Here is a 23,046-nt window from a genome sequence, read left to right on the forward strand (position 1 = left end):
AAGGGTAACGTGGAGACAAATGGAATGTTGTAGGGAAGGGTAACGTGGAGGTAATTGTCCACTGGACGGGGCTGGCTGTTAAAGATTGTATGCGGAGGCGAGGCTGCCATTAATGGTATTTAAAGCCTCGGGCCGTCCTTCCTGCACATACCTTTGAACACGTGAAATGAAAGCTGACCTTTAAACTCCGAATGCCCGGTTTCAGTGGGTGAAAAATACTATGAAAACGATTGACAATTCTCGATATGGCGCCACAACTGAGAGCACTTATCTGCGTTCTTGCCAGCCTTTAGACCACATATTTGCACTTATCAGTTCGGCATCAGATAAGCGCGCTGTGACTGTTTCTCAACCATAAGTGGGGAGCTATATCTACCGCCAGAGCCTTCCACTCCAGCAGCAGTTTGGCGCTGGCCTGCAGATTTGGAGCAGTAGAAAGGACAAGGCCCGTACAGGAGCGAACAACGCTGCCAGAAAGCGTCTCGGAGGCACGTTTGGTGGTGAGTGCGACAGAGTGGCTTTACCCGCACAGCTTATTCGTTTATATGACTGACACTCGAGAAATGTCGTCCCTCTTTCTGCATAACACCAACACAAACTTTTAAACATGGCGTAGTTGATTGGGATTCATGATAAACATAAGACTAGCCCTGAAGACGCGCCAGATTCTTTCTTTATCCACGTCTTAAGTTCTGGTTTTAACTTTATCATAACCTTGGGGTGCTTCAGAGATTTATTTGAGCTTGTGAAACAAGGGCTCAGTAAGTATGCTTTCGAGAAATGATTGCCTTTCTTTTAAAAAGTCTAAAATACGGAAAAAGATGTGAAATGGAGAGATGGAAAATGCTACTCAATGAAGCATAATAAAAAAATAAGGGGTGTAATTTTCATTGGTGTATTATTTTCAGTAAGTGCTCTTTTGGAAAAGTGTACTATGAACTGCCACTTCAATTTCAAACTACTTTAAGGGTGCCCTACTCTTATTTTGGGCAAAGCCTGGTTGCTTTCTGATTTTTGTTTCCTTCATAAAGAAAAACTGCAAAATTTTGTGTTCCGTACGGCGATACGAAGGCTCACACTCTGGACCTATAAATCGAGCAACCTGCTGATGGTTCGAAATATAATCGATCAATGAAGCATTTTTATTCACTCCTAGCTACAGCATAACTAGGAGACTGCGAGACTCTTGTATCAGAAAATAATTTTTTTTAGTTACGGCACAGTCAGAATAAAGTTTAGGCTATAAGCAACATACAACTTTTAAGCTTTAAATATTTAACTGCCCAAACGCTGAAGCGCTCAAGATAATGAAGATGTGTCACTGTGGAAAAATTTATTACCACACTAATTTAATATATTAATTAATATTAATATATTAACTTACTTAATAATGAGCACGCTTTATTTGATATCATGCAAGATTCCTCAACCATTTCCATATTCAGAAAGAAATCAAAAATGTATTTTTCCAACCATTGAGTATTGTTTTTTTGTAATTTATTTTCTGTTTTTTTTTTCGATTCACATACAATTTCATGCGTTGCAAGACTTTTTATTCCCACTTTGCTTTTGGCCTTCCTGTATCTTCATTTCTTCAGTTGCATTATTTATACCTATTAAGTTGCATTGATTTATTTTATGTGTAATTGTGTCTATCGTATATATAAGTATGTATATGTGTGTATTATGTGTATCTATGTATACATTTTTTCTGTGCACTGTTGTCTGCTGTGCTCGTGGCTCCAGGGGCCTAGTCAGGCGGGTATAGTCTCGCCTTTCGCTCCGGCGCCATGACAATTTTTATTGTCAGAATTTAATAAACTTCAAACTTCAAGTAAAAAAAAACGGCCTTCACAGTTTTGTGGAATCAGATCAGTTGTTTTAAAAACGTAGTGTTTCGGTTTGGTTATTTCGCTAGTTACCAATTCCTACAGCTGGCCGCTCCACTGATACTCAAAAAGCACCTTTGCCTCACGAAGTTAGAAAAAAACGCTGTCACTCTGGCCTTTTGCGAACGAGTACATGTCTCTGAGTTTTATTCCTTATGCTAATTTTGCATGTTTAACCAAGCTAAGGTGGAGTGAATGTGGAGCTTAATAATGACTAAATATACCTCTTCAATCTCCCCTCTAGTTCTTCGTGTTTTTGCCAACGATTCTGACCAGTGCGATTATATATTAACTGATTTGCGCAATGAAGTGCCGTCCCGGCCAAAACAAAAGTGGAATGAATGCTGCGGCAGGTGCTGGTGTCGCGAGCGTCTTATAAATTAGACAATTTAGAGACGTCGGTCTCGCAACGTCTACACTTCAGTGCACACAAGCCGTACGACGCACTATAAGTGAAAATATCAGTAACATTGCTTCATGCCAAAAGCTCCAATAGCAACGTGCCACGCAATAAAAAAAAATTTGTTCATACGGACTTCACATACGAGAAGGCTTACGCTGTAAGGGATGGTAATATTTAGAGCACATTTTGTGAATGTGGCACATCTGATGTCATACTGAAGAGCAGACAAGTGTAGAATGCAGGCCTCATACATTAAACTGTTGATATGCGTGGGGGGTGTCCTTTATGCTTTGTGGTCCCCTCCTGCCGGCCTAAACCTGCCCAGAAGTGTCGATTCGTTTTCCAGCCTCGTTCCAAGAATCACGATGGAGCCTTAGTCACTCATCATGCTGCTTCCTATCGCCATTGTTACGAACAATGCAGTAGCGAAAGTTATGCACGCCCAATGGAAATATTCTCTATCACCGCAGATAAAGTTCCGGGAAGCGAAAATGTTGAGTGCCGAGCTCTCGACTAAGTTTCGCTGCGTTCGGGTTGCAGCTTATCGTTGGCGCATATTTACTAGGAGAGGGGGTCTCATCCGAGTGCAGTGATGACGAAGGTTCAAGTCGTGTTAATTTTGTGCTCGAACATGCTCTTATCACATATATGCACTTGACCTTCTTCAACAGGAGATTCTCCGTAATTTTTTTTTGCCGCCTCGTTTTGATCAGATTGCTCAGCTTTCTAACTTCTAGTTGCCACACCTTCTTTCATCCACCGCGGTGGCTCCGTGGTTACGGCGCTCGGCTGCTGACCCGAAATACGCGGGTTCGATCTCGGCCGCTGCAGCCGAATTTCGATGAAGGCGAAATTCTAGAGGCCCGTGTACTGTGCGATGTCAGTGCACGTTGAAGAACCCCAGGAGGTTGAAATTTAAGGAGCCCTTCACTACAGCGTCCCTCATAGCCTGAGTCGCTTTCGGACGTTAAACCCTAATAAACCAAATAAAACACCTTCTATCAAGTATATCTTTAGTAATTTCTGATGTCTTGGCTAATCCTTAGCGATAGTCATAAATTTTTCATTGAACATGTGTGACTGTGATCGTCCACAGTATGTAGCCCTTGCGTACTCTGTCCTTTCTTGCCACTCAAGACTTCTACCTCACCGCCCTATTTAGCGTTAATTTCATGCACGCAGGCATTCTTTTGGAACATCTTGACAAAAACAGCGCTTGCAGACAAAGGACCAGAACGAGAAGGACACACAACTGCGCTGACACAACTTTCTTGCTGTGCTCTTTACTTTGGTCAATGCTACGTTATTACATTTGTCAAAGCAGGAATTGAGTACGGATGATGCTTTTGTGTGCGCAGTTGTGTGTCCTTCTCGTTCTGGTCCTTTGTCTGCAAGCGCTCTTTTTCTCAAGATGTACCCCAACCAACTCGCCCAGCAACACACCTTGCTCAAGTTCATTCTTTTGGAACTCACGCAGCATTGATATGTCAAGAAGCGGCATATAGGCTACGGGGGATGCCATAGTGGTGGGCCGAACTAATTCAGACCGCCTGGGGTTCTTTACTACACTCTGATATCCTACAGCTCACGGATGTATTGGCAGTTCTCCTCCATTGAGGTGAGCCAGCTGCGGCCGACATTGATTCCGCGACCTTGGGATTAGGATCCGAACGCCGAAGCCGACGAGCCATTGACTATACAGCCTAACTGGCCTCACTACCAATCTATTACAGTACAACTGAAAGCGTTACCGCTCCTCTTTCGGGCTGCTATTCTAAGTTCGGCCCAGTTCTCCGGGTCCGGCTCCAGCTGCGGCCACCTTATCCGCGTAAACATCATAATCTAATCCGCTACTTGACTCTTAGGCACCCTCTGTTACGCAAGATAACAGCTCGTTCATAGGGGTAACGGAGTGGATTCCTAGGGAAGGCAAGCGTAGCAGGGAGCGGCTGAAAGTTACGTTGGCGCATGAGGTTATTTAGTTTGTGGAGATACGGTGGCCGCTGTTGGCAAAAGACCGGGATGATTGGAGAGACATGAGAGAGGCATTTGCCCTGCAGTGGAGGTAGTAAGGCTGCTGCTGACAATGATGACATTACACTGGGGGACAACCGGTTATCTTGTCCCAGCAACCCGTGCCCTGCCAGTGCTGATTCATTTTCTTTAATTTAATTTAGGCTTTTGCTAACCCGCGGTTTTGCCACGTGGAATTGAGCTCCCTTTCCTCTCTCTCTTTTCTATCTAGTCATCCGTTCCCCTTGGGCGTCGCCTATTCCTCTCTGCCTTTCCGCTCATCTTTTTCTTGCGTGACCAACTCCACCCTATTCCTGCCTGTTTGCGTTACACTTTTCGTTCTTCCTGCCGAGTTGACCTTGTGTTCCAAAATTAGACTTTAAGCCTTTTTTTCACCTACTTATTTCATGCCAGTGCTCACCTACGAGGCAGAAACATGGAAGAATGTCGGCGCAAGATTGCGCGATCTATGTATCCCATATTCCTCCTAGGAGGCATATGGGACACCTAGGTCGCTACTCTGAGGAGCTTTCGTGAATTTTTCGCTCACGGTCAATGACACCGACGATCACGTCAGACTTTCTGCGGCACGAGCTGCTCAAAGCTATCGCGTTAAAAACAAAGAAATATGTCGACAGAGTTTGGCCTCCAGATTTGACGACATTATTCAGCCCAAGTGTCGCCATGATAGACACAGCGTCCGAGATCACGTCGATTATCGGCAGCCGTAATCGTGTCGTCGCCGTCGGCAAGATGTTTTCTTCACCCCTGATACAGCACTGCTTCAGCAAAGGTATGAAAGCCGCTGAGAGGAGCCTCAGATCCAGCAGATTGGTTGCGCGTTAAGGCGCCTTAGTACAAATAATGCGTCAGACCCAGTCGTACATATTCCATGGACAGGCGGCAGCAAACAGCCCCTCCGGCCGGCTTCGCCCAGGTCATACATGGAGGCGCTGGCTGTTTCTGACGTCTCCGGCTGAAGAGACCTTCGTGCAGCCGACCAGCCTCACTCGGCATTCCTGCTCGCGCGCCGAGAGAACTTACGGCTCCGTTCCTAATTGAATCACTTAACGTTGTTTCCTGCCTTCCGAAGTACAGCCATTTTGCTCCGGCTTGGTCTCAGCGATGCAAATTTGATATTACCGTGTGTTTCAGGGAGGCCCGGAAATAATTTAAAAAACGTATTTTAAGGGGAACACATGCCTTTTGCGGCAGAGTAACACGAAAATTGACGGGCCGAAGTAATTAGGTGAATCATGTTAACTGCTAAAAGGAATAACTAAATTCCAGTAATGAAATCTGTCAGCGATAGGCGCCTCTGACAGAGGCGCCTATCCGAGACTTTTCGCAGGCCGCTACTTATAGCTATAGAAGATTTCAGTTCTTCGTAAATGGTATTGCTCTCTCTGCAATGAGCAGCGTCTGCTCGCCATTTCTCGAGAAATTCGGTAACCGCGTGCTCGTTGTGCGAGCCCACCGATGTCCATCAACTCGCGTCGTTTCTTGGCGCACGTGTCCCGTGACATTCGCTGTCCCGCCTGTGCCACGGTGCACACCTTTCCTCGGTACTCCAGACGACTCAGGGCATAAAAGGTCTGGAGCATCGTGCGCTGTGCGCACCCCACAGGCACTGGGTTATTGAATTGTGACAGAAGGGGTGAAAATTTGTTGAACCGAAACGGCGAGTGTAATCGCGTTTCCAAAATTCTTTAAACTAATAAGCCTATTCGCGACGACCAGCCACAAATCTTTGTATGCAACCAGGCGCCCGTTTGTAACAGTAAACCTAACCTTTAAGGTTTCGGCAATATCTCTATACAAGTTAACACAATTCGTCTGTTTTTAGACATCCCCGAACTTTGGTTAGAGGAAATTTGCAATGGTATTCTGAAATCGAGCATAACAACATCTCGCGCTTCTGCTGACCTTTTCGAAGCAATCATAAAAATATTCGCTTTTCTCTTTTGCGGTGAGATACAAAACCAACATTATGCGTTTTTTTTTGTTTCGGGGACGTTGCTTAGGTACCTCTTGGCCTCTATGGGAACGGTATCACACTTTTTTAACTCACAGAGCGTGACGCTAACCAGAGGGAAGTATTTAGCGCCCCCAAGACAGGCAGCAGTGCCTCGAAGACAATGGCGTTAATAAATCGGACCCAAAACAGCTCGACGACATATTCTAGAAGAACGCCATAAAGACTCAGGCGATGAAATAAGGTAGACGACACAAATTGCTGCGGTTCTCTGCTGTGGCGGTTCTCGAGAAAGACGTACTGACGCTGGCAATATTACACTATCTATTGATGCTAAGCTAGCTTGGCTGTTAGCTTCCCCAATATATTAACCGCAGTAACGAGAACACGAAGGAGACCAAGTTCCACTGCTCTTTTCCTCTTTAGCAGATAGGGCACAGTAAACTCAGATTCCGATGTGCTAGTGCCGAGGAGTGCATGTTTCTTTACGGCACACAAGATTCAGATTCCTGTGTGCAAGTACCGGGGATTGCATGTTTCTTTCCCCCTAATCACCAAGGACGATACATCGCACTTGGTAAGGCTTTATAATGAGCGTGTGAGTTTTGCCGAACCAACTTCCGGATGGAAACACAGGCCGGCACAGAGCAGAACTTAGCGAACTGCAGCATCTGCAGGGAGAGGTAAATAAAAGAAGCCACCGATGTCACTGGAAAAAAATGAAAACAGGGAAAACAAAGGCACCGTAGCGAACCCACAAAAATTTCGTGACTTTTTGTTGCCCTTTGATGCGAGGCCATGCGCTGAAGATGTATTTTATGATTGTGCCTGCGACACCGAGCTTCCTTCTTGGTAGCGGCTGTCCAGTGAAGCAAATATTTTCCCCGCTTCCCTGTCGGCCCCAGTGCACGAAAATGTTCTCACTTGGCTCCAAGGTGCAAAGGTTTTGTTCCCGTGCGTGACATTTGTTGGCGCTGACATCGTGAGATGAATGTATTTTTCGGGCGAGTCAAGAACTGACCGTCGGAACACCGAGCGCCCGGCTGAGTCCACACAACATATCCGGCTTCGGCAGCTTTCTCGCTCAATTTCGTGGGCTCCATTGGCTTTCTTTCCTTCCTCGTGCGTAAAAATATAGCGGTCTGGAGAGGTGTCTGTTGCAAGGAACGTAGATTTCCTAAAGGATCGCCTTCGTTGGACGGTGGCTTGGCATTCTTGTTAATTTGCGCTGGTTCCCGTAATGCAGCAGCTGTTGTAGACGCTGATTTTCACCGAGGAGGTTCCTACCGATTCGTGTTTGCTCAAAGGAGATGGCCATGCATGTTTGCTCAAGCCATTAAAGGGCTGAGCCTTGCTGCCAGATCTGGTGTGTTTCTCCCCCTAGTTTAACCGATGGCACGTTGAAATATTAATTAGCAAACATTGAGTGTCAAGTGCGGCTCGCCGTGGAAAACTTTTCATTTGTTTCTCGCTTCTGTAACGCAACGCTGGGACCGCTTTTTTAGTAACCATTCTTAAATTCTACAGCGAAAGGAAGTGTAGCGCTGGCGGTTAGTTTGACAGAAAACCTCTGTTCTGTTCCTACTTCCTTCTCAAGAACGACAGTGGTGCCAAGCCGTGACCGGTGCAGAATCGTATTTTGTCGTCTATGAGAGGATCTGAATAAGATATAACTTTTTGAGCAACTACTAATTCCGATTCATGAGAAGAAAGGAAACCTGCATATTGCTCACATTTTCGCTCGTCAAGTGGCACCCGCTCGCCAACCACTCGCCATTCGAGCGCGCCATTGACTCCTTTGTTTTACAGCGAAGAGCTCTTGTAGGGAGCTGCAATGTGATGGTCGTCAGTAATCCGTAAACACGGGTGCGCTATAGCGCCTGCACCCGCTTCGCCCTACCTTAGCTGCTGCCTTCATCTGCGGGGGTCACGCTCTTTGCGCTACCTTTGTCGTCTTCTGGTCTGGCTCGCGCTCACACGTGATCACATTACTGCTCCGTTATCCACCTCGTTAGCCCGCGACGGTGGTTCGAAGCCACCGCCCCTCACTGAAGCGATTAACATGCTAGCGAAATCGTCCGCGATTTCGGCCGTCGTAGCGTAAAAACCTATAGTGAGTGGTCGCGGTGACTTCGCCAGAGCGATGAGATTCCCCAAAGTTCAAAATTTATCGCTGCGCGCCGCCGCTAAGCCGCTCCATTCGCTTGTGTATGAAACAGCCTGAAGCGGTAAAGGCTCTAAACTCGACTTGCCACCATCAAACAGCGCCAGTGAACGTTTTGTGGCTTCGGACTGCCCCTTTTACAGGCGAGTAGATTAGTTCCATGTGGGGCAAAATATGGAATCCACGGACCAGTAGTGAATCCTATGTGCCCGCGAGGAACAATGGAATCCAAGTTCAAACACAATGCCCTCAAGCAAGGAAGTTAGCTATTGTGAAACTCACGTACCTAAGCTTTTATGAATAGGACGACATCGTTGCAGCTCTTTCAACACTTCCAAAAAAATAAACAGAAGAGATCAAAGTGAACCGGCAGGCAATAGCCAGCGGACCATCTGTTCGGTCTCTTTGATGGACGCAGACCCTGACAGCTGGAGCTGCTTAAATTGTTAGAGCGCATACGCGACCAGTTCTACCAAACGCCCTTCCGCATGGCCTCGCGCCTGGTTTACTGCATGCGACTGAACATTTGAAACCTCACAGAAACCTCGCAATACGAACTTCATTCGGTTGCAAGACAGCCAGAAATTCATGACAAGATAGTTTAGATACTTTAGCATTATAACGCCATGACTAAAAAACCTGTCCGTCAGTCTGTCCGAATTAGAATTTGGCCAATAATGGCTGCGTTTGGGCGAGTTGGTTAGACATGTTAAACCTGGAAAGCGCAAAAAACAACGGACAACAGAAAGAGACAGACAACACGAGCGCTTACTTACAACTGATTTTTATTTTCATGCGAGAGCAGAATATATGTACACTTCAGATCACCTGCGCATGCGAAGAAACCTCAAACAAGATAAAATATTATCTGGCTGCACATGCAAAAGAAGAAAGATATGCAATCTCTTTCTCAGACAGCAAAATCGACGCACCACTTACACATTCATCGCCAGATCGTGCTATCTCACTTGCCTCAACAATTTCACGCGTTGTTTTACACTTACTTTTATACAGAACTTTACATTGATGAAAGAGAGGACGACAATTCCTGCTTATGCACTTGAGGCAATGAATGCTCAAATGCCCACCTTTTCTGTTGTCGACAACGTAATTGTGTTCACCTAATCTCTCATTCAGGCATCTACCAATTTGGCCTATGTAATATTTACCGCAAGTCAAAGGCAACTTGTACACAACCCCTTCTGTGCATTTTACAAATGGTTTTTGGTGCTTGATCATGCAACCTGACTTCAGCCTGTTTTTTGACGTGCTCTGTTTGCTTAGCGCACTCAGCTTACTTGGGGCAGAGAACAAAACATTTACATTCACTCGGTTACCAATTTTTCTTAGGTTGTGTGACAACCTGTGCTTATAGGGTATGACTGCAAACTTTCTTTTATCTTTTGTCTTATCCGGCTCTTGCTTTGAGTTAGCATTCCTTTTGTATGTTTTTACAAGTCCTTCTGCAACAGACACCAGCATGTGCAAAGGGTAGCCAGCATCTTGCAACTTTCTTGACTGTAAAAAGATGCTTTCTTCAACAGAATGTGGGCATGACTTTTTCAAACAATTTATGAAACCTAAACGAGCTATGTTACGTTTAATGAGTTTAGAATGCGCGGAGCTAAAAGGTAAAGGCAATTTTCCATCTCTGGGATGATAAGTCCAGCAAGTATGATCTGCAAAAAATGTTAAAATGATGTCAAGGAAGCGTATGCTATTGTTAACAGGGAGCTCATGTGTGACAACAAGTGGAGATAAACAATTCGAAAAACAATCTAAAACACTTCCAACGGCCTCATTGAGGGTGATTACAGTTGTGTCTAACAAAATTAAACAGTCGTCAACGTAACGAAATACATTTACCACCCCTACGTCTTTCAGGCAGGCAAAGAGCCTTCTGTCACATTCGGATAAAAACAAGTCACTTAAAATGGGAGCCACACTGGACCCTATACAAATTCCTTGCTTCTGTAAAAACAGGTCATCGCCCCACCTAACAAAAGTAGAATCAAGATATGTACCTAAAAGTTCTAGAAAAGCGCCAACACTCACACCCACTGAATTCTGAAAATCAATTACACCAGAGTTCTCGATACATCTTTCAACGCACTGCAGCAAACCATTTTGGGGCAAAGAGTAGTAGAGGTCCTTTATATCTACCGAGAAAGCACTGAGACTTCTTCTTTCACTTTGCTTAAGAAAAGAAGTCACGCAATCGGAATTTTTTATTAAGAAGGGGTCGTCAACAACTAGCTGTTTTAGGCTCCTTTGCAGGAAGTCTGAGACTGATTTTTGCCACGTTCCCGCTTCTGAAACGATTATTCTTAAAGGACAATCCAATTTATGGGTTTTAGCAAAAAAAAACATGTCAGGGCTTAGGCCTCTGGAAAAAGTTGACAAAGCGATTGAGAATGTATTTCACAAGCAGCAAGGCATTAAGCTTTCAAAAATTAGGCTGAAGGCAAAAAAGTTGTGTACTTCGCACAATCTCACCCGTTTAGCTCAGTCCATCGAAAATTCCAGAGGCCTAAGCCTTGACATGTTTTTTTCTGCTAAAACCCATAAATTGGATTGTCCTTTAAGAATAATCGTTTCAGAAGCGGGAACGTGGCAAAAATCAGTCTCAGACTTCCTGCAAAGGAGCCTAAAACAGCTAGTTGTTGACGACCCCTTCTTAATAAAAAATTCCGATTGCGTGACTTCTTTTCTTAAGCAAAGTGAAAGAAGAAGTCTCAGTGCTTTCTCGGTAGATATAAAGGACCTCTACTACTCTTTGCCCCAAAATGGTTTGCTGCAGTGCGTTGAAAGATGTATCGAGAACTCTGGTGTAATTGATTTTCAGAATTCAGTGGGTGTGAGTGTTGGCGCTTTTCTAGAACTTTTAGGTACATATCTTGATTCTACTTTTGTTAGGTGGGGCGATGACCTGTTTTTACAGAAGCAAGGAATTTGTATAGGGTCCAGTGTGGCTCCCATTTTAAGTGACTTGTTTTTATCCGAATGTGACAGAAGGCTCTTTGCCTGCCTGAAAGACGTAGGGGTGGTAAATGTATTTCGTTACGTTGACGACTTTTTAATTTTGTTAGACACAACTGTAATCACCCTCAATGAGGCCGTTGGAAGTGTTTTAGATTGTTTTTCGAATTGTTTATCTCCACTTGTTGTCACACATGAGCTCCCTGTTAACAATAGCATACGCTTCCTTGACATCATTTTAACATTTTTTGCAGATCATACTTGCTGGACTTATCATCCCAGAGATGGAAAATTGCCTTTACCTTTTAGCTCCGCGCATTCTAAACTCTTTAAACGTAACATAGCTCGTTTAGGTTTCATAAATTGTTTGAAAAAGTCATGCCCACATTCTGTTGAAGAAAGCATCTTTTTACAGTCAAGAAAGTTGCAAGATGCTGGCTACCCTTTGCACATGCTGGTGTCTGTTGCAGAAGGACTTGTAAAAACATACAAAAGGAATGCTAACTCAAAGCAAGAGCCGGATAAGACAAAAGATAAAAGAAAGTTTGCAGTCATACCCTATAAGCACAGGTTGTCACACAACCTAAGAAAAATTGGTAACCGAGTGAATGTAAATGTTTTGTTCTCTGCCCCAAGTAAGCTGAGTGCGCTAAGCAAACAGAGCACGTCAAAAAACAGGCTGAAGTCAGGTTGCATGATCAAGCACCAAAAACCATTTGTAAAATGCACAGAAGGGGTTGTGTACAAGTTGCCTTTGACTTGCGGTAAATATTACATAGGCCAAACTGGTAGATGCCTGAATGAGAGATTAGGTGAACACAATTACGTTGTCGACAACAGAAAAGGTGGGCATTTGAGCATTCATTGCCTCAAGTGCATAAGCAGGAATTGTCGTCCTCTCTTTCATCAATGTAAAGTTCTGTATAAAAGTAAGTGTAAAACAACGTGTGAAATTGTTGAGGCAAGTGAGATAGCACGATCTGGCGATGAATGTGTAAGTGGTGCGTCGATTTTGCTGTCTGAGAAAGAGATTGCATATCTTTCTTCTTTTGCATGTGCAGCCAGATAATATTTTATCTTGTTTGAGGTTTCTTCGCATGCGCAGGTGATCTGAAGTGTACATATATTCTGCTCTCGCATGAAAATAAAAATCAGTTGTAAGTAAGCGCTCGTGTGTCTGTCTCTTTCTGTTGTCCGTTGTTTTTTGCGCTTTCCAGGTTTAATAGAATTTGGCGCAAAAAAATAACTGAAGCACGCATCTCTCAAGGTTGAACCTGCGGGCTGCTGAGTGACGTCGCCCATTTTTCTCGCCGTGGCTGCTCTTCTGTGGGAACGCCCCTGGACGCGTGCTGCCCTTAGAAGTGATCCTCTCATCCGGTCATACTAAGGACTCGCTCTCTCGCCACAGCCGGCGCTCGATCGTAGTGTTTTCCTTCCATTGTGCTTACAAAGATGTATGAGTAAACAAAGGAGTAAACAAATGAAGTAAATAAAATGTGGGGAGGGAAGCTAAAAGAATACAGCTTAATACAACTACAAGAATTGGCATAGTGGCACAGTCTGATAGCCATTCAGATTGTCGTTCGCAGTGAATTCCACCATCATAACAGCTCAACATGTCTCGTTATGAAGTCATTTTTATGCTGACGCGAGTTATACCGTCACCCTAAGTTTTTTCTGACGCACATATAAGCATTTTTTTCCCATCAAGCCGGCAGTTCTTTCCTTTGCCTTTTTTATTCGGTAACCATAGAACACCCGTATTGAAAGTGTTCAGGTTGTCCAAAAATTTCGCGTGTGGTTCTTTATCCTCAGTGCGACAGCCGGCAACGCATGCACACTTTGTTAAGTTGTAGAGATGCGAATCAAGCATGAACAATAAAATTATTTTTCTTTCGTTCTGGTGGCCTATGAATGGCCTCGAGATTACTGTTTTCAAGACACGGTAGCTGAGGTTTTCAGGCAAGATCATTTTTTTTCAAGTAGGTCTTCGTGTGCCTCAAATGCGAGTACCTGTACTCCCAAGTTTTGCTGAGCCTTTATTGGTCTAATTGATTGAACTCTAGCTTGACTTCATGCTCGGTGATCTTGCTTACTTTTTGAGGCTGCAATGTAAATGTTTTGCTGCCCAGACTTACTCGGAATTGTATTCTATTCGTCAGAAATCAAGTGAATCGTGCTTGAATATCATTGCCCATTTTCAGTAGTTGAGTCAGATTGCCAACTTAAGTAAGGCTTTTTGACGGGCTAGTTGGTACATATTCATATTTGAAAGGCTGTGCGCTAAAAAGACGTTCACAGAAAAAAGGATAGAGACGACAGGAAAGAAGCGCACGCTTCTTTCGCGCATGCTTCTGCGCTTTTTTCCTGTCGTCTCTATCCTTTTTCCTGTGAACGTCTTTTTAGCGCACAGCCTTTCAAATATGAACTCTCACTTTAGGCCACGAGGTGTAGGATGAGCGTTATCTTTTTGTATCGAACTTCAGAACTGAGTCTCTTCTTGTTGCGCGGGCGTTGTTATATCTTTTTTGACCGCGTTCGCGAGTTGTACAATTCAAGCTTTACTTCAATGAGTCACCCAGGGTACAAAAGTTGAATGCCTCCACCCCATAGCATTTGCCTAGGTATTTGCAACCAGTGCATGTTATGTACCGTACATGGCGTCTTCACGCAATGGGCTACGATAAGCCAAACACTCTTTAAGATGCTTCTTTCACATCGCCAAGAAAGAGATATATTCGACCACGAATTGGTGACGAAAACATAAAGAGCCTGCTCGAATTGAATTTTATGCTGACAAACAGCTTTCTGATCCCTAATCGATGTCAAATACCAATTGTTTAAGCAGAAATAAACTGTAGCGGTTTTCCTTACCTTTACAGATTGGAAACACAAGCGGACATGGCGTGGAGTGGAACATCGTGGATTACAGCTCTGTCTCTGGTCCTGTCAACACTGGGGGCGTGCCTGGCGTTTCCTGACGGCGCACCTAGCTACGCTTGTGACGACTTGCTTCCCTTTCACCAGGGATCCCGGCAGCTTAACGGGAGCGACTCTCCTTACCACCTGGTGCAGGAGAAAACAGCGTTTCAGCCCAACGATTCTGTAACAGGTACTCGAGCACAAACTTGAAAATGAAAACTGATAATTGGTTTTAAGGAAAGGAGGTCAATGACCCGCATTTGCTCCCTCACCCACTCTGGCTGCTCCCGGTCTCTTAACGTTACAGCTACGATTTTTATTTTAACCTTACCTCAAGCTGAACATTTTTCGTAGCATATTCCGTAGTGCAATGAAACCTAAGTAAATGAACCTTGGAACAAACAAAGCAAAGAAGCTGTCGTTACAGAAATTTTAATATGCGCCAAAAAATTTCCTTTACTTGATTAAAATTTCCATTGTCACATAATTCCAACATTAGCTCAATAACAAAACATAAGCATCTTTGAAAAGTTTATCCCTTTTGTAACTACTGCTTTTGCGCATTACTTCCGCGCACTTTTATTCATATAGTTTTGATAATACGGTAGTGCCCCTAAAGTAGAGCTTTGGCAATAGGCCACAAATCACTCCATTTGTGAAGCCCGTAAATGAAGTCTTTACCTTACCTCGCAGTGAATGCGGAGCAACAGTTCTCATTCCAACGCTGTCAGACTGGCTCTTTCTCACCATAGCTCCGACAGTAACACTGCTACAAATTATTTTCTTATTAGTACTTCTGAAGTTTCTACTCACCTTAATGCGCACACGCTGGCGAGTCTGAGCTCTGCCACCTCAAAAGCTTTAGTAATTTTCGGAGGTCTCGGAAACAGACGAAGGAGGGTGCTGCAATCGAGATGTATGACTCTCCTAGCAACATTTTTTGCGCTAATAAAGTGCGTTACTGGGTCATGTACGTTCCGCCTCATGCCTACACTTCTGCTTAGTAGCTTCGTGCCTATGTCAGCTATTTAAGCAGGAGCACACTAGATAGGTGCTCGGTATTCGATGTCTTGAAAAATGTGTATGCTGCCTTCAAAAAATGAGTGCAGAGAAATCAAGAGAACGTTTTCACAAGAAACAAAATTACATTCCTTTCAGCTGAACCCAACGGTCGCCTGGGTACACAGACACTTTATGGTCCTTATCGCCTCATTGCTTCCACAGTTTAATACTTGTGATTCCTCAGACCTGAGCCCATTGAAACAAGCCCCGCCGCGATGGCTCAGTCGTTACGGCGCTCGGCTGCTGACCCCAAAGACGCGCGTTCGATCCCGGCCGCGGCGGCTGAATTTAGATGCAGGCGAAATTCTAGAGGCCCGTGTGCTGTGCGATGTCAGTGCACGTTAAAAAACCCCAGGTGGTCGAAATTTCCGGAGCCCTTCACTAAGGCGTCCCTCATAGCCTTAGTTGCTTTGGGACCAAACCATTGAAACAATATTTTTCCATGCAGTGACCCTGTATTCAAAAAGCGCGTACTTCAAAGGCTTCATAGTGAAAGCCCTCGATGAGCACGACAACCAAGTGGGCCGTTTCGAACGTGGCGACATCTACAAGCCCGTGGAGGACTGTTCTGCCGCCACACACGTGAGCAAGCACAAGAAGAAGATCGTCAAGATGCTCTGGAAGGCACCCGCCAGCACAGGAGGAAAAGTGCACTTCAAGTGAGTTCTCTCAGTTCTGCTAGTCAAGCTTGTCTTGCGGGCCTTACATGCCTTACCGTATATACCGTCTTTGCCAAAGGTAACGGGGCAACGGGGGTTGTTTCTTAGCCATGTAGCGAAGCATTTATGGCACACCTTAAGCCCTGAATAGGTGTAAAGTGAGGCGAACCCATGTCCTCACCATCTGGCGCCTTTCGGTATTTTGGGGGTGCCGTATAAGCTTCACCATAAAATGAAGAAACAAAAACCGGTTTGTCGGTTACTTTTGACAAAGGGGGTACGTATATGGGACTGCTCCACTTTGGGCTTTGCTCTTTGGGTTTCACTTTGGGTGTACCATGACCTTTTTAGTGCGAAACACTACTTCACGAGGCGAAACCTGCTCACCAGTTTGTGAGAAGCTTGACCTTGATAGCGTAGGGAAAACAATAAATAAATAAATATTGCCGCGACTGGGATTCAAACCCGGGGCAGCGCGAACAGATCAGCTTTGCTCGGCACTGCATGAGAGCACTAGGCTATCTCCAAAGCTGATCACGCCTCGTGTTAAACGGCAACACACCTTCGCGCTTTGCAGTGCACATCCTCTTGCTCGTAAACTAATACTACTAACAGAATAATTATCGCCCTTTTAGCTATGTAGCGGCAATTAGAGAGAGAGAGGTGCGCTGCATGCGTTGGCGTGGACAACGTTCAGTCACTGGAGCATAAGCCTTAGGTTGTTGCTTCTTCGGTATCTTTTTAGAATTGTTTTTTGACGCTATTGCGCCTTTGTTTCACCTCGCTTTTGTTTTTCTTCCTTCCACCCTTTTTTTTCTCGCTGGTTTGGGCTGCGTTATTGGTTATGGTTGACGATAAGAATAGCTGGCGTATCTGTTGGCTCTGCGTTCTTCCACTTTACCGGTCTTTGCGCGTGCGCATCCCTCCCTCCGGTTCTGTATAAAAGGTGCGGATCGGCTGCCTTCGGAAATAAAGTTGTCAGTCAGCGCAGTTGTGTGTCCTCCTCGTTCTGGTCCTTTGTCTGCAAGTGGTGTTTTTTCTCATGATGTAATGTTTGCTGCTTCATTTCCAGAGATCCATGAGACGAGATGTAGCTGACTTTGGCTATGAGCAAAAAGTAGATTGTCATGTGCGTCAGCTAAACTCGAAAGAAATTGGGCTCTTCTTAGTCCTACGCTCTCATAGATTCAGTTAACCCCAGCTCTGCTCTCCAATAACACACGCTCCCTGCATGTTGTATAAATGATGAGCAATAGTGGCGACACGGCGCACCCCAGTCGCAAACCTCTCTGTATGCACTTCCATCGTGTTTTTAGCCATTTCGAGTTTTGTGGATTCTATGTTCACTGTATCTTACTCTTATTTATTTATTTTATTTTAATATACTCTCAATCGACAGCTTACCAACAGGAGTCTGTAAAAAAGCAACTTGACCCAGATTTTAGCTAAATTTTAAAAAAGATAATTATACCATGGGACACAAAGCGGCATAAAAGACACGTCAAATAATTGCATGCCATGTATAAGAATTAGCGCAAAGAATAGAAGAAAAGACGCAAAACTGTATGTCTGGACTGGCTGACACTAACTAAGGATGTGGGATCAATGTGGAAAGTATTGCGACGCACTAAGAATAAAATTTCAAGCTATGTATCTTCGCTATATTAGTCACCGTAAGGAGCATGCACTATAAAGTTGACATTTGTAATGAGTGTGGTGGTATCAGTAAATGCAAACAGGACAGCCTCACGCTGGACGCATTCTAACATGGCCACGTGATTTTCACATGCACAAACCAAGCTATGTTGGTGTAATCAAGAGCAGGACGAATAGGTTCGTTACGCAACTTGCTTTACCGTGGGAGCAGAATGGAGCAGTGCACGTTTAATCAACAAACATCTTGTTTGTAGGTTGTTTAGTGACAGTTTTATCAGATGTCATTGATACGCCCAAGTACCGATACTCGTTAACTCCGTTTTGAGTCTTGTTCAGGTCATAACCATAACTTGAGAGTGCTTTTTGGTAATGTTCGTGGAAACGGTTCGGTAATGATAACCAATTACGATTTAAAACAACACTTTGCAACATGGTTTACGGCATTACTAAGGTTTATTTGCTGACTATGGGGTTTTATTTCACTATACGTCTTGAACTTCCCCGCGAGAATGGGAACATTGGCGTTTACACTCTTCATTATGTGACTGAAGAGAGCAAATAAAAGCGGGGCAAGTATTGGGCGCAGGGGGACATGAAATCGAACACGAACCGTGACCGAAGTGCAGTTCCACACCTGTACGAGATAAAACCAGTCTGGGAGGCAATCAATAACACTAAAAGGAAGCGGTCAGTCTTCAAATAAGTTCAGTTTAAAAAGCAGTTTGGCGGAGAAATTCTCGATTAAAACCTTCTGAAATACGTAACAAAATAACATCAATCTTTGATGTCTGGGTAGAAGGACGGCAGGTAGACGGGTTTCTTTCCAGCGCAAAGTAAACTGAGGAGGGGAAAGCGTGAGGGAGTGTGCCAACATTTAGAAAAAAGGTCTTGTCTACCACCAAACTTTTATAGTTATTTGTGGTTAACGAGAAACTATGGGTAGTTTCAATCAGCTGTGTAACAGTGGATAAGAAGAAGGGAAAAACGAGTTAATATAGATAACAAGTCTTTCTTCTTGTACAAACTAAGTAATGTGGTTTAAAATGATGTGCTGTAGTCTTTTACAAAGAGTTCTGGTAAGAAAATTAGATGGAATATAAGCTGGCATTGAAGAGGTACCTTATTTGTGCACGGGAACTGCTTTAGCGATTTTCTATTCTGATGGTACGTGTGCTGCATGGAGGGATTTTGGAAATATATGAAGAGAAGGATATTTACTGACAGTCTCAGCTTACCATTTTAAAATAGATCAGGATTCCGCCCGGTCGCCTTCTTCACTTCGAGACTTAACACCAGCCACGGTCGTCCACAGCAGAACGCCTGATATTACAGAAACGCCTGACAGTTTAACATCAGTAGACTGTTGGGTCTGCTTTCATCATGATGACAAATCTCTTGAGTAACAATTGATTGAAAGTACTGTTTGAATGAGCATGCTTTTCTCTTCGCTCCCCAGAAAATGCCGGATGATTTTGGGTTGCAAATTTGTGCAACAAGAAATTTTATACGGCAGTTTTTGATAAAATTTCCCAAGTGGTGCTGCAGAAGAGTCGTTGGCGCAGAAAATCTTTATTCTTCAAAGATTTGTGAATTCATTTATATGCGATTAGTGTACGGGCTTTACTTCTTCGGCATCTAGCACAGTTTCGATTAGATAGTCCCAAAGTATTTTCCTCTTAGATTTTAATATGCACATCTTAGGCCAAGGAAAACCAATCAATGCGGTATATTTTGTTCACAACACTTTCAGTAAATGGCATTGCTATTGGCCACACCATATGGTGTACTAAGCGGCACCTATGCGCCTGGGGCAGAAATGACCAAAAGATTTGACTTAGGATGAGGGCTAGATATATGCTCCAAACCGAACAATAAAGCCTGCTGTATGTGACCGTACTCTAGCACCTGCGTAGTGATTATCATTTGACATCTGCGATCTCAAGAAGCAAAACTTTTCGATGCTTACGCGGTGCTCATACGAGCCTCTGGCTGCCTCAAACGACTAGAACTCTGTCCTTCTTAAACCTAACTATGTTATTGGTTAACATTAGTGCTGTTCATTGCATTTCTTCGTTATATAGTGTGAAAAAAGATAGGAGCAAGAATAGTATGGCATCGGCGATGACCGAGCTCGTATTTTCTGCGCGGTTGTGGACATGCTCAACTCTAGTTGTGTCTGCTTCCGACCTTGCTGCTATATGCTTTTAGTTTGTGCTCTTATAATGTAGGCTTTATTATTTCTGCGAATTCTGTGGCTATCATAATATCGGCATGGCTATAACTGCAACACTACTGGAGAAAGTAGCCAGAAAAGAAGTGCTTGGAATTGGGCTAGTTGCAGCTGCGCTGTACGAGAGCTTGCAGACACAGTTAATGAAGGCAGACAAGAATGGTCCGGCCGTTCTTTTCTGTCTTCGTTAACTGCGCACATGAAAATACAAGCAGTGCAGCTCTCTTGCAAAGAAAACCTTGCTGCGGTATGCGGCACACCTACGAGTATGTTAGACGCATGGTTAGCGTCGTTTAAGTCATTCCGCTATCTTCCTACAATGGGTCGGTAGGCAAATCTCAACGTGCGGTTGGAGGAACACGAGAGGCACATAGAGATGGGTAGGGGTAAAAACTGGTTGTGTACTGTCGAGAATATAAGCGCTCAAGAAATGTGCAACCCAACCGCGTAGAAAGACTCAGGAATCGGGAGAGAAGTGTGTTACTAAGCTCTTTTTATCCTATGATTAATGATGAGACGGCTATGATGAGACAGAATATGATGCGGAAGCTTCGGCTTGTTTTTCAACTCTACACGTCTGGGAAACATTGTTCGCGGCAGACGACAGCCCTGAGCGCGTCCAGTGTTAGAAGCGAAAGCTTCTGTGTCGGGTTTGTGCGGAATAGTATGTCAACATGGGGCGTGAGACAAGCGTGGATGTGAGAGTAGGTGCGGCTTTAACAGTGCGCAACCGGGGTGGGACCAGCTGCTGTGATTATACCTTATCCTTGACGCAGGTGGACTGAGTAGTGAAGGTGAGGGGGAGAGTAGTTGAGTGTGTGATTTTTTTCCGCCTATGTTTAACTGAAAAGCACACCTGTCTGTTGATTTTTCAGAGCGACCGTCGTCCACAACTACCGCTTATTCTACACGGACCTCGCGAGCAAGACGATGTCCAGGAGTCAGCTTTCCAGGCGCTTCAGTCTGGCGTCCAATAAAATTTAGTACAACAGAATATTCAGCTGCTCGTAATTTGTTACTCGAAAAGAAACAACAAAGGGACAATGGGCAGAGCAGTAGACAGGACAGCCGCTGAGTATGAAGCAAAGTTGTATTTGAAAAAATTACGTATATTCAGCAGCTTTTTTCGGCACAAAACTTTGTTTTTATCGCGTACATTACCTATATTCTGTCTATTTTCTCCTCATTTTCATCTCCCTGCGCTCCTTTTTGAAACGTTCAGTATACTTCTATAAACTCATCTGTGCAAAAAGTATCATTACAAATCCTGCCCGGGGACCTTGAAACGAATAATCTCAAGTATGATACAACAAGAGATCTAAAAACACTCCGCGAAGTCTACCTTCACCGACAGGATATCAGAAAGCATGAAAACAGTAAAACTATTAGGCATGAAAGCAACATGGTACCATGATCATGGTTATATGGGAATATATAAACTGATAGGTAGTGTCAACAAAAGAGTTCTTGACTACTCAAAAAAGGAATAAAACCAACATATACGCCATCCGTTCAAGCGGTCTCATCCTTTCAAGCAGTTCTTGTGTCGTTACTTATAACTTGGTAACAAATATCAAACGTCGCCTATACCTGCCGGGGCATGAGTAGGGATCGGCTTATTTTTTGAAAATGAGAAAAGAGGGAGGGACTGGGCACAATAGCAAAATGGTTCCTTTAATTTTTTTTATGCGTCTTCTAAGCTTACCAGAAAAGGGGCAACGCCGAAACTTCCACGTGGATACCAACCGAGCCACATACGAATACAGAAACCTTCTTGTCTTTTTTTACCAAAGAAGACCTAGCCGTAACCTTCAAAGTTTATACACAGGCTTCTGGACAATCTAAGCTTTCGAGGTCCACGCCGCGATGACTCAGGTGGCAGTTGAGCATTTTCTACTGTATTGTCGGAGGTTTGCACATCACAGAAGGACGTATCTAGAAATTCCAATTACTCGAATGGTACTCACTTTGCTGGTTCCGCTTCTTCTCTCCTTCGGAGCGAGCACCAGAGGTTTCGCACTGCATCACGTTTACGAATACCTCCACAATTACATAATAGCTACCGGCAGAATCCCTTTCTAATGGTATCCAAATTTTTCGCTTTGAAAAATCTTTCAACAATTTTTTTTTGTATTCAGTTCTCTTATCTCTTCACCAGTTTATTTTTCTATTTCATCTTTTTAATTGTTCTTAATTTATAATTTCAACTTTAGTTCCTCTGAATTCTTACCCAAAGCTAAATCATTAGCTTGGCAATCAAAGTTAAACCATTACCATGGCTCCTATTTACCTTCTTTTGGCTCTCCTGACTGAACCCTGGCCTATCCCCCGTCGTAGGCATGTGCCATGCCACTAAGGCAACAACCACAACAACATGCTCTCTGCTTGAAACAGCGCATCGGCCCTTTGTCGAGGACTTGCGACCCCTGAAAGCATCAGGGTCGCCTACAAGATTTTGCTGCCTTGCCTGCCGTCCGGTAATGTTGTGCCCAACACCGTATTTTTGCTTGGCGACTTGAATGGCCGTCCGTACCGAGCTCCTGACTTCAGGCGTGCCCTCGCCCATGTTAAGGACCTTACACATATTGTTTGCATTGGGGAGTATCAATTGAGCCTTGTTTGAATAGTGACTTGTGAGAATGGCATTTCAAAAGAGCAGCTCGAGCACTTTGTGGAGCTGCGCATGAAAAGGCTGATATGGATAATATTTGATCCGGAAACAAGAAACATGGAGTTCAAGCTGCTTTGGTTCCGGCGCCTCACGGAGCATCGCCTCATCGCCTGATTGTGGGAGCTTTCGAACTGTATGCACTGTTCAGGCAGTTCAGCGTGAAAAGTGGTCTTGCCCTGAGATGGTGCATATGGAGACAGCAAACCTTGAAGTGTCTATGGCGCTGCAAGAAGAGGTTTCGTCTTCTAACATTCCCCGCATCCTTAGTGTATATGGGATTCGGGTCTTGGTAGTCATACCGGGCAGGCCTCCAGTGTGTCCTTGGTGCACCAGAGTTGGACACGTCCGGCTGCAGTACCGTATGCAGCGATGCACCCCTTGTCGTCGTTTTGGTCACACAGTGAATACCTGTGTTTTGACGTA

General features: G+C 44.3%; 1 protein-coding gene across 1 annotated transcript; it reads left to right on the forward strand.

Moving 5' to 3' along the window:
* Positions 1-377: 377 nt before the first annotated feature.
* On the forward strand, positions 378-21,453 carry LOC149338406 (putative defense protein 3). Its single transcript, XM_089550315.1, has 4 exons — positions 378-500; positions 14,306-14,535; positions 15,856-16,066; positions 20,828-21,453. The coding sequence occupies exons 2-4, from the start codon at positions 14,325-14,327 to the stop codon at positions 20,934-20,936; spliced, it is 531 nt and encodes a 176-aa protein (XP_089406441.1). The 5' UTR covers positions 378-500; positions 14,306-14,324; the 3' UTR covers positions 20,937-21,453.
* The last annotated feature ends 1,593 nt before the right edge of the window (positions 21,454-23,046 follow it).

This window comes from Amblyomma mixtum, chromosome 6 (genome assembly GCF_055824585.1).
Source record: "Amblyomma mixtum isolate Tamu chromosome 6, ASM5582458v1, whole genome shotgun sequence".
Lineage (NCBI taxonomy): Eukaryota > Metazoa > Arthropoda > Arachnida > Ixodida > Ixodidae > Amblyomma > Amblyomma mixtum.